The following is a 13,081-nucleotide window of genomic DNA, read 5'->3' on the forward strand; positions in this document are numbered from 1 at the left end:
GTTGCATTAGATTCTATGTTCATAAAAAAAAATTACTCAATATTAGTGTAAGCAGTTATGCAATGTTCACGACTGTGTGAACACTCTAGATTGTAAACTGTATTCACCCGAATTCGGCATTTAATAATTCTTAATTCCTTTCATTCTGGTGGCAGTGAGGTCGAGGTTTAGAAAATGGAGCAAAAGATGGGTTTGAATCTCATGACTGGCAGGAATTGTCACCCCTACAGTGAATATTGCATAAGCATGAAACACTAGTGTCTGTAAGTATAAACAATAATTATTTGATTATAATCATAATAAATATATATATATATACATATATATATATATATATATGTATGCATATATAATTTACTGGAAGTATCTTAACCCATTGGATTACGATCACTATTCTACTTTGATTTCATTAAAACTGTGACATATATGTTAAGGCATTCTTCTTTCATAACTAAAAATGTTATATCTGTTTATTTCTACTTATTATTATTGTTATATACTAGTCTGGGTACCCAGTGTTGCCTGGGTGTTTGGACGTGTGTGGTGAGCAAAAAAAAAAAGTGGTAGTAGGCAAGCAGCCTCAAACCCGTACCGCAAAGAAGGAAAAGAATGTGAAAAAAAAAAGTGACATCTTTACTGTTGTGCCCATCGTCAAACCTAAAAGTGACATGTTTAAATTAAGGCTAGTCAATCGAAAAGGGATGACTTTCAAAAATATTGGCAAAAAAGTGACTCCCCTCCCTGTAGAAAAGTGCCCAGTTGAGGGTGAAGGAATTAATGTTTTTAGCCAATTTTTTATATTTGTCATCCAAAGGGTCAACTTCAGAAGGATACCGATCTTGTGAAAATCCGTCGCCTCTGTCAAGTTTTAGGCACACCTACAAACATAAGTACATACATTTAAACAGACAGGTGAGATTTATATCATAGATAATTAAAAAGACATTTTCTATCTAATTTAAATGTGTGTTTGTGGTGTATACAGACACATGTAAATTAGATGGCCATGCTGAATAAACTCTGTATATGTTCATGCAAACATAAAAAAATAAAGAGTTATTGCATCAACATAGAGTAAGAGAGTATGTAGCTGAGAGAGATGGGTGGTGTGTTCAGTTAATTACTGCTAATCTGAATAATTAAAAGATTTTTTCAAACATGACTCAATCCTAGAATTGAAATATATTTTAACACCTATTTTGTGTTATTAAACTACATATGAAAAGCAGTAACACACTTCCCATTTAGTAAAATAATAGATATATAATTACAGACATGCAGTAACTATTCATAATGCAAATTTATAAGGTATTTCTTTTTTTCACTCTTATTAACTCCAAACAAGACATATTGCACTGGGACATAAGGGCCTACTTTTTGCCACCATGCCTACAAGGGCACTATGTAGGGAGTTGAGCAGCGAGATATCTGTTCATATTACATTTAAATTTCTGTATGTTAGTACAGTTGGAAAAGTCTAGCAATTCAAAGGGAGAAACTATTAGAGTAAAAGGCTTTCTGCCATCTAGGGTGCTCTACAGTGAAGGAGTTAGATTTTCTTGCTCGTTGGGATAGTTATTTAGGTTTAGAAGGCACAAGTGCTAGGAGCTTTTCAGAGCACATTCCATTAAAGTACTTGTAAAATAAACACAAGAATGCAACATTAAGTTGGAGCTTGGTTAATAGTGCAGGATCTATTTGGAGATTATTTTTTTAACCTTGTCTAAGAGGGAGAGACTAGTGGTAAATGCACCAGACCAGATGTGGCAACAATACTCCATGCATGAGCGAATTGTGGCTTTGTAGAAATACAGGATACACTCAGGTGTGAGTAAGTTTCTAGCACAGTAGATGGAGCCCATCTTTGCAGCATTTGTTCCAGTTCATATTGCCTGTGAATGTTAAGCTGAGTAGTTTGACTGCATGAACTCTGTTATTAGTAGTGGTGGGACGATTCCAATATTTTTCCTGATTCCGATACAATTACGATTCTGTTCTAAATTATCGATTCTGATGCCATAACTAATTTCAAATTTTTTTTAAATCTCTAAATATTTAGCTATTTTGTTATATTTTATTTTGGATTACCAAAAAAATAAATAAATAAATAAATAACATAATGTGTGCATATATTTTCGTAAACATAAAAATACACTTGTGAGAGGGGGAGGGTTGATGTATAGATTTTAGTTTTATTAGTAATTTAAAATCAATAAATATTTATTGATTTATCTTTAGCACCAGGAATAGAAAATTAAAGTTTTAAACAATGAGAAAATTAAGTGAAACAAAAATCAATTAAAAGAATCGTTTTTGGGATTGGATTCCGATCCCCAAAATGTTCTGTTTTTTTTTCAATTCCTGATTCCGATTAATCGTCCTATCACTAGTTATTAGTCAATTTGTAGTTGAGAAAATTTCTTGTAATTGTTAAAGGAAATTTTGATATTAGTTATTGATAACCTGGTTTAGTGAAGAAAAACTTTTCTTTATTATCAAAGTTTTTTTTAGAAAACTGACTTACTTATAGCAATGGTCAAATCTCTACGCAGAACGAATCCAATTAAATATTGGGTTTCTTTTGATACAACAACAGGAAATCCACTGTGATTTGTTTCTTTTAAAAGACTTTCTGCAAACAGGAAGAAAAATTGTTTTAATAAAAGATAATTTAAAAAAAATAGAATGAAATGTTTGTAAAGAGATGTTGGTAAAAATTGCAATTTTGGTAAAAATTGAGATCAAGTGTTTCACACAGTAAAAACTGAGAAGTGTTTCACCTGTCAATAAAAATTGATGTCTGGTTATTTTTTTAAGCTAGCTAAAATGACTTTATAATCCAGAATGGTTTCATAAGCAGGCGATCATCCTTGGATCAAGGTCAGAGCCTAAAATACTTCAAAGCAACCAAAAACAACTTGTTGTAGTGAAATCTGTAAAAATAGAGCTTACCCGACTGAATTACCCCCCTTTCCTTTTGACAATCTGCATAGAAATATAAACATGAAGTTTGGTAGGACATCTCACATCTTAGTATAGCATTAAACTTTTTATTTTTATTTAAAAATTATTTTGAAACTATTTTTCTGTTTTGAAAAATTATATATATATATATATATATATATATATATATATATATATATATGAACAAATGATTAATGAAACATGTTAAAAGACATCTTGAAAAAGAGTTAAAAACATATTTAATTTTAAAAAAGGAAGCACAAGATAAGTGGATAGTCCTTAATCCGCGGAGTTACGAAGAAATACTCTCCTTCTCATCAGAGGGCAGGAATTAGCAAAATGCAGGATCGGATTTTGCATATAAAAGTATTTAATGAAACTACAAGTAAGTCACAGATCTTACTTACCTCACCCTTTTTTTAACCAAGTAAGATCTGTGACTTACTTGTAGTTTCATTAAATACTTTTATATGCAAAATCCGATCCTGCATTTTGCTAATTCCTGCCCTCTGATGAGAAAGAGAGTATTTCTTCGAAACTCCGCGGATTAACGACTATCCACTTATCTTGTGCTTCCTTTTTTAAAATTAAATATGTTTTTAACTCTTTTTCAAGATGTCTTTTAACATGTTTTATTAATCATTTGTTCATATTATAAGCTCTATTTCCTTTTCGGTTTTATTGAGCTTTTACATCTGGCTGAGTTTATTTTACTTGTAAATATTAACTCTTTAATATTTATAATATATTTTAAGTTTACCATTTTCATTACCTTGGTAAACTTATTGTAATTTTTATATATATATATATATATATATATATATATATATATGGTGTATTCTCTCATCGAAGACGATGAATGAGGGTTCAGTATGCAATCTTCAGCAGCTCCTAAGCTCTGTGACACCACATGCATAATTGCAATCCTGTAGACGTCTGGCACACTCCTCTGCAGATGGCGAACTTTCATATGCTCCTCGGTCAAAGATGCCTTCTCGAGTGAACAGATAACCCTGTTTTGCTGCGTACTCTGAAACCACAGTGGCATACATATTCATTTTTAGGTGGATTTTTCTTGTGTTTTGCCTTCATATTTGCACGAAGGGCATCCCTATGACAAAGGCGGTTATGTTCAAATTCTTTGGTCTCCAGGAAATATATCTTCCTCCATTCTCTGCAATCCCCTGCTGCACTCACCCAGGAACTCAGAAATTCCACAACATTTCAGGTTGTCTTTTAGTTTATCTTTGTAACGAAGCAGGGGATGCCCTATTGGACGGCAAGAATTTGTCAGTTGACCATAAGAAATTTGCTTAGGAACTCTTAAGTCATCCAAGATGACTCGACCACCGCATTTGTATCCTGATCAAAAATGATTCAATACCAGTGATTTCACATCACTATTCGGAACACGATCCTGCCATTCAACATTGCAAATAAAACGCAGGCATCTCATATGGAAGGAGTCTAGCTGATTTATATGCTTGCGGTACAAGGTCCACGTTTCAGCACTCTACAGAAGAGTAGGCAGAAAACAGATTTGTAGACTGCCACCTTTACTTTTTGGAGACACATCGTGGCTGTTCTGTGTCTGTGTTGCAACCTACCAAATGCCTCACTAGCTTTATTAATTCTACTTTGGATGTCCTTTTCAAATTTAGCATCATCAGACACAACAGATCCTAGGTATGTAAAAGAAGATACTGGTTTTATATATATATATATATATATATATATATATATATTAGTGGCCTGATAGATAATTGACTATCAACTTAATGATTGTTGTTTTGATTCCAGGCTTGGGATGGGTGCTGAAGAAGAGCTGTAATACAGCAAAACATTCTGTTTGTGGATGGTATGTATGTATGTGTGTGTGTGTTTTAGATACGAGTTAAATAAATTTAAGAAATAACTATTTACGTATGCCCCAAGAATTCAACATAAGCAACAATATTGTGTACGATCGTTTCAGAGATGATATGGGTTTTTACTGATATCAGGCCTCATCATTATCACAAAGAATTGGCATGAAACTCAAAGTTGAAACATTATGATTATTGTGAAGACATTAATTAGTTATACAGCAAATCGAAAGGTAAAGAGAATGTTACACTGAGGTAATCACAACTTAATTACAATCAGTTACAAAGCAGTTATATCTAACCTACAATGGGATACAATATGAAAAATAAAGATTGTTCACATTACAAGTATAAAAAAACATAACATTTTAATAATTTTAATGATTTTTTTTCATGAGAAGAGTAGTTTGCTTGAAGCATTGCTGGTAAATAGATATAGAAGAGTATAAGAAGGCTATAGCAATGCAGGGAACTGGCTGTTCTATTGGCCTGATGCATAAACAAAAATGGACGAAGGAAAGAAGGTCTTATTTAACAAAACAAATAAGACCTTCTTTTGGTTGTCCATTTTTTTGGTTGTCTGATTTTTTTTTTTTTGTGAGAAAGGTTCAAAATATGAAAAGCAATAGTTAACCCTTTACCACCAAATTGTACTTTCAAATCGCCTTTTAAAAGACAATATTTCTTACTCTTACGGCTTTTCAGCCCAACTAGTCTTCAAAGTACAGGTTTATGCATGGTTTAACAAGTAAATGAGGGGTTTATGTTCGTGCATCAGTTGCACACTAACTTCCGTCATGTGTGACTTTCATGATTAAAAGATTTATTTATTGCATAAAATTCTGGCGGTAAAGGGTTAAATTAATTATCATACATAACTTCACCATTAACTAAGTTGAATAAATTTCTACTGAGAGAAGTATTTCAAGAAGTATTATCCCGAACTTATTTGATTGGTTTGGTTTGGTTGTTTTTGTTTTACTACATATCAACCCGCTTTGGGTTATTTAATGACGAATTAAAAGATTTTGAAGAAAAATCTTTTAATAGAATATATTTGTTGTTTTCAAGTCAGTTTCTATTTAACCCATAGTTGGGACCCTAACAGGTACTACCACTCCAGGTCAGAGTAGACCTAGGAGCAATGGTAATTAATGGGTGGCTCCACACTCCCCAAAGCCCGCAAGCTGGGGCCTCACCACTGGATATAGTTTAAGGTCATATCCAGGACCGAACTTATTTGAATAAAATGTTGAAAAGTAGAAGAAAGTTAAAAGAAAATTATAAAATTAACATCCCAATAATCAATGAAATAAAAACTTTATTATCGTAGCAAACCCCCCAAAATGATATTTCATACTTAAGCATGATAGACCATTTGACCAACAAACAAAGCCCCTCAAAGAGATGCAAGGAAACATCTTAAAAGTGAAAATTATTTACAAAAAACAAATCGAAACACAAAAATCTTTTCACTTTTTTCGTTTTTGTTTTAAACAAAACGGAAAAGAAATTTGTAAATCTTAAAATGGAAAAGCAAGAACTTCAACACTACATAAATTAAATAATAAATGAAAGTAGTTCAAGATTACTTCTTATTTTATAATTTTTTTTCTTGAAAATTTTTCCTAAATGCTCATCAATCAAATATTTTACCAACCTATTTCTTGCAGAGTCATAGAATCTCGTGTAATAACATGAAGAGGAGGTTCATGAATGCTGAAAAGTAAAATAAAGAAATTGTAAAAACCTTGGAAATTATTTTGATTTAGAGAAAATAAAAATGATATTTTGGCTTAACTGAGTCTTGGCTTATAAGTGGAAACAGTTTTCTTTGATTTGAAACTATTTTTTTTATAAAATACGAGGTGCGTTCCAAAAGTAATGCCTCCTATTTTTATTCCATTCGAATGGATCAGAGGGGATTGCAAACTGCATTATTATGATGATTGAACTGATGCATTCATGACTTGAAAATTTCATCTCTCTGTTACAGATATTGGCGGAAAAAAAGCAACACTGTCATGGAGTTGTGTCAGAAGCAGAGATGCGTCATTGCATTCCTCCACACAGAAAAAATTGAACTAGTCAACATTCATTGAATGTTTACAAAGTTGATACAGTTGATGTCAGCACAGGAGATGGGTTCATCAATTTCAAAGTGGCGACAGAGATGTGAGTGACAAAGTATACTCTGAATGCCCATGCACAGCCACCATCCCATTGCTGATAAAAGTGTATTGAGAATGGTGGTAACTATATAGAATAATAAATTCTGGAGCACAAAATGCCGCTCACTTTAATAGTACCACTCCCATCTTCATAGCTCTTCAACATTTTTTTTTTTAATTTAAAAAATAGCATGTATTACTTTTGGAATAACTCCTATATATATATATATATATATATATATATATATATATATATATATTGGAATTAGCAGGGTTATCTTTATGATTGCTGTTTCCTTTTAAATTGATTTTTTACAGTATCTTTTGTTTATTAAATTGTTAAGTGAAAGTACAAAATAGGTAAAGGAAGCACCCCCCCTTCCCCATGTTAAAAACGGCTTTTCGAAATAATGTTAATTAGAAAAAGAAAAGTATTCTTAATATGGATAGAGGCAACCGAAAGTGAAGCGTAAACAGTAAAGATAACCATTGACAGAGTGCTTGTTCTAATAGTCTAGCTCATTGAGTATCCTCCTTGAGATTCAACGTATCATTTTCGAGAAGTCTGGTGCATATCATGGAAGACCGAAGGCCACGTATAAAGACATTGTGGACAGATTCATCCCCGTAGGTAGCAGCAGTAACATCTTTGAAGCAACAGTCAGTGACAAGACGATTCAAAACCTGAAGGTACTGGTCTATGGACCTCATTTTCCTGTTGTAGACGTGCTGGAAGTACATGTCTTGCATACATAACATTGGGAGGCTTGTTGTAAACAGCTTTTAGTAGTTTAATGGCATGTTCGAACTCAGAACAATCCTCGATAATGTCAGCAACGGTAGCAGTAATGTTTAGATAAAGGACCAAGTTTGTTGGAATTTAAAGGAGCGATAGTGGATAAAGAGTAAGTAAAATTACAATACCATAGTCTTTAGAGCTTGCTAGCCTGAGAGTCTGCAGAAGATACATCAAACTTGTCCAGTCAAATAATTTTATCCATGCGATAAAATTAAAATAGGGTCCTTCATGAGTTTTAAAAAAACTTGCATGTTTATGGTTGCCTATTACCCTGTATCCACACTTACTGTAGTGTTTCATCAATTTAGCTAAAAAGTGACTTCTTAGAACCGTGCATCATTTAGATTATTCAGACTACTGTTCTCATCTAGAGTGTTATTCTCACAACGTTTACGACGATGTAACCCATGGCCTTCTTCAGGTATATCTTGTTGAACTTGAGAATTTGCATGGAATTTGGAATGGAACCCTTCATTTAATCAACAGGGTTAGAATGCTCTTGTTTCGTCAGTCATGATTGGGTAGAAAACTTAAGTCATAATTGTATTCTTAGAATTGCCTGTATTGTAGATTGAACCTTGAACCGCCCAAAGAGTGTCACTTACTACTTTATCTGTTGCACCACATGTGTTTAAATCTGATATAAAGTTTAAACACATCAGATTTTGATTATTTTTCTAAGAAATAAAATCCAAAAATTAACAACAATTTATTTATTTGATTCAAGAAATGTGTGTGTGTGTGTGTGTGTGTGTGTGTGTGTGGAGACAATGATATAAAAAAAAAAAAAGAAAGAAAAAAAAATCAGTCCTGGCCTGACCGTGGTCGCATAACATCTGATGCAATTGTTGTATGGGTAAATTCTTCTTTGTTGTCCAGATATGGATATCCATTCAGCTGTATGTGAGCATCGTAACTAGAACACAAGTTAAGGAAAAATGTGTGGCTCTGAATGCAATAAATATCCATGCAAAATAGCTTCAGGAAAATCATCACTGCTAAAATTAAAAACAGGATTACAAAAAAAAAAAAAAAATTATAGAAGTTGCTCCAGACAAAGCAAGTAGCCGCTTAATGTAAGGATCTCAAAAAAATGAAAGATAATGAACGCAAAGACTGGAGATGCCTACTGACCCTAGTCTTGAAACTTATTTTATTCTGTAGACCTCACATTCCATTATTTTCTGAGTTAGAATCTTTCATGACAATGACAAACAAAACTTCAGCTTTCAATTTGTTACTTTCCTGCATGGAAGTAGTAAGACGCAGAAAACTGTCATGATAATGCTGATGTTCATGTACAATCTGGTCTAACCAGAGATAGCGAAACAAATATAATCTGAATAAAAGCTCTATCAATGGACAATTCGTAATGGAAAAATGGTTGGATCATTCTGTCCCTCCAGGAAGTATCTGACTACTCATGCAATCTCATGCTACATATATAAGAGTTAGACATGTCCAAAGATAGAGTACTGTCTGAGGAGATGAAGCTCTTTCTTAATTTGACAATTCACAATTGACTTTACAATCTAGTGGAGGTGATGATCTCTTCTGTTCTCTGCAGTCACTTTCCTCACCTAGGATTCGGTGCCAGTGTTTCTCTACTCTGCTGAAAAGCCGACTGAGCTTCATTCTCCGATTTGTCCTTACACAGACTCATTTTTTATTATCACTGCAAAGAACTTTCTCTCTTTTTCTGACAGCAAATAGAATTTCCATGAACAGAGTTTCTTTCCAAGAATTTCTCATTTGTGGAATATGTGACCGCACAACTGCTTCCATGAGAGCAGCAAGTCATCATCAAATCTAACACACTAGTCACAAATCATCCTCATAAATCATCAAATTTTATACATTCCATTCATTATTTACAATCCGCTCATAATATTCATCATCATTCAACTGACAATCTCTTAATCTCATTAACCTTTTATCCTTGAGTGGACTTTAGCCTTGATAAGTCGTGACAAATTATTTAGCAAAATATCTGTTACAAGATTAAGATACTTTTGTTACATAATGGATGGTCTCATGTTGTATATTGAATATATCAGATAGTGTTAATCTTAACAAGAGTCAAACTAAGTACAGATTAAAGTGACACAAAGTTTAGGAAATAAACGAGTTCCCATGAAGGATAAGCAGGAAGAGACGTTGTGTGAAGTTAAAGAGGTCAAAAGCAGAGTAAAACAAAGACGTGTCAGTCGACATGACGCATGACGTCATGGATATCGGGGTTGACAGAGAGACTGTGGTTGAAACTTGTCTGTCTATGAACATTGTACAAAACAGATCGTTAATAATGCTTTAATAACTGAAAGGAAGACTTTGATAATTGTCAAGAGTGAAATATTCCCCTAATATATCTGTTCACTTTATCCACCTATTTATCCTTAATAAGATAATTAAATAATTAAGTTAGAATATTTGTCTCTGTCACGTGTTAGTTATTTCTCAGAATAAACTTAAAACAAAAACTTCAAATGAATGTCTAGCTTATATTTTCTATACATGTATAAAAATTTAATGAAACCATGATACTTTCATTTCTTTTAGGCCTTATTATAGAACATTATGATACCACATTGTATAACAATCCATTTTTATAAATATAAATTATTAATTAAAAATAATCACCGAATTATTCAAATTATTTTACTATAATGAAAGACATTTATGAGAAGATTAAGAAAAGGAAAAAAGTTATTTACATAAGTCAGTTTTTATAAGAGCAATATCAAATAAAAAGGATACATTCCTTCTCGACCGAATGCATCCCCTACCCATTTACTGGTCATCACAGCGACCATCATAGGAACGATGTAGAGTAAACCACCGGTCAGTTCAAAGATCACCACAACCAAAGACACTAAAGATACATAAAAAGAAAAGAAATTAACAATATTGATAATCACATATTTTGTATATTCAACATGAAAATTTTTTAAAGATTTATTTAGATTTTACATTTACAATTTTTTAATCTGTGATGACAAAATAGCAATAGTCGACTATTTCACACACACAAACATACACATAATAGATCTTTTCTGTTAAAAAGGTCTTATATCAAGCAAAATTAGCTTTAAAAATTAAATTAAAAAAAAACAGCTGTTTCTTCATGGCCATAAAATCAAAGCATTAGTAATCACAAAGTCTGAATATTACATTCAAATCAATCTTCAGATTTCTTCTTGATATAACACTTTCCATTTTTTTCATTGATTTATTTTATAAATTATCAAAGAAGCAGTTATTGCTGACTGGAAGTTTGGGTTGTTTTTCTTCTTAATAATATATATATATATATATATATATATATATATATATATATTGTAAAAATAATAAATAAATAAAACAAAATATTATTTGTTTATGTTCAAATAAAAAATGGGCGATTTTCTAAAAATAACCCCCCCCCCAAAAAAAAACCCGATCTTCAAGGGGGAAATGCTAACCATAATATCGTTTAAAAAAATCAACAACAAAATCTATGTAAATATATAAACAATAAAAACTAAACAGTAAAATTATCTATGGCTTTATAGCATACTGTCGGACTGTAATACATAAGGTCCGGGGTTATATTCCTAATAACAGTCCAGCTATGCCCTGAAATATACATGTACGTAGATCACTGTTTTAAAAAACAATAAATAAGTAAAATAAAATATTTGTTTACGTCCAAATAAACAATGGGCGATTTTCTAAAAAAAAAAAACCCGATCTTCAAGGTGGAGACGCTAAACAAAATATTGTTTAAAAAATCAACAAAAAAATCTATGTATATATATATTAGGGTGGAATGATATATTTGTCACCCTAAAGAAAACACTACAGCTTTATTTTAAAACTTTTATTGAAAAAATAAATTCAGATATCTTAATTATGCAGTAGAACTGACATTTATTCAATTGAGCCTTCAGCCTCATTACAGTCCCCAGAATGTGCTGCTGCTATCGCGCACAGAAATCACTTTTTCCATAACTACCAACGTAATAGATGCACTGAGACTAAAGCTGCTTTCAGGACTGCCAGCAACCACTGTAAAAGAGTAATAAAAAATGCAAGAGAGCTATATGCTCAGTCTGTTAAATCCAAGGTAGCTGATCAGCGGCTTGGTTCCCACCAGTTTTGGCAAATAACAAATAGGATCCTGAACAGAAGTGTGCGTTCTATCCCAACCATTATCAATGGACCAGAGGTTATCTCGTCAGCGTCAGACAAGGCCAAACTATTTGCAAAGAACTTTGCAGCTAATTCTACCCTATGCGACGAAGGCCATCAACTCCCCATATTTCCTCCTATAACACAGAACAAGCTAGGTAACATACAAATATCCGTGCATGAGGTCGCCAAGCTAATAAAAAACCTAGATTCCAGTAAAGCAACTGGCCCTGATGGCATCCCAATTATAGTGTTAAAAAAGCTTCAACCAGAACTTGCTCCCATACTTACGAAACTATTTAAGCGCTGCCTTAAGGAGAAGTGCTTTCCGACCCCCTGGAAGACCTCATCAGTTTGCCCTGTATTTAAGAATTCAGGTGATAAGTCATCTCCCTCTCAATACAGACCAATAAGTCTTCTCTGTGTTATGAGTAAGTTACTGGAATCAATATTAAATAGAGAAATAGTCAACCACCTCAGCAGGAATAACCTTCTTAGTGACACACAATATGGTTTCCGCTCTGCAAGATCTACCGCAGATGTGCTGACGGTTATATCCCACAGGATTAGTAAGACTCTTGACAAAGGCTTCCTTTCTAGGGCAATTGCTCTTGACATATCAAAGGCCTTTGACAAAGTATGGCATAAGGGTCTACTTCACAAGATTTCCAGCTACGGTATAACTGGAAATGTTTTCTCAATCATTAAATCATTTCTCTCCGATAGGCTCATAAGAGTAGTGGTAGATGGACAAAAATCGGAGGCCTGCAATATAAATGCTGGAGTCCCTCAGGGGTCAATCCTGGGCCCAACTCTCTTCCTGATCTACATCAATGACCTCCCTAAACACATACTTAAATCATTCGTTGACATCTATGCTGATGACACGACCATCTACGGCAACACATCAAAGGCTGTAAATGACGAAGTTCTCTCGGATTCTCTCTCCTCTGATCTCGAGCGCGTGGTTCAGTGGGGGAAGATGTGGCTAGTTACCTTTAATGCATCTAAAACCAAACTCCTATCCTTACATCATCAACGCTCTGATCCCCAGCTGGCATCAATTGTGATGGATGGCTCTCGTCTGGGTGAGGCCCCGTGTTTTGACAAGC

The 13,081-nt window shown here is 33.3% G+C and overlaps 1 protein-coding gene and 1 long non-coding RNA gene across 3 annotated transcripts in view; one reads left to right on the plus strand and one right to left on the minus strand.

Moving 5' to 3' along the window:
- Positions 1-13,081, minus strand: part of LOC145277636 (H(+)/Cl(-) exchange transporter 3-like) — an 86,187-nt gene that overhangs the window by 12,301 nt on the left and 60,805 nt on the right. For both annotated transcript variants that reach the window (XM_080129215.1, XM_080129216.1), the window contains exons 14-17: positions 10,557-10,671; positions 8,620-8,715; positions 6,490-6,548; positions 2,525-2,632 (exon numbers count right to left, since the gene is read on the minus strand). In XM_080129215.1, coding sequence (XP_079985341.1) covers positions 2,525-2,632; positions 6,490-6,548; positions 8,620-8,715; positions 10,557-10,671 — 378 coding nt within the window. The remainder of the gene's footprint in view (positions 1-2,524; positions 2,633-6,489; positions 6,549-8,619; positions 8,716-10,556; positions 10,672-13,081) is intronic.
- On the plus strand, positions 128-6,629 carry LOC145277640 (uncharacterized). Its single transcript, XR_013868187.1, has 2 exons — positions 128-263; positions 6,503-6,629. It is a non-coding gene; the product is annotated as an uncharacterized LOC145277640 (long non-coding RNA).

Source organism: Euprymna scolopes, chromosome 6, assembly GCF_053919585.1.
Source record: "Euprymna scolopes isolate OS-2025 chromosome 6, ASM5391958v1, whole genome shotgun sequence".
Classification (NCBI taxonomy): domain Eukaryota; kingdom Metazoa; phylum Mollusca; class Cephalopoda; order Sepiida; family Sepiolidae; genus Euprymna; species Euprymna scolopes.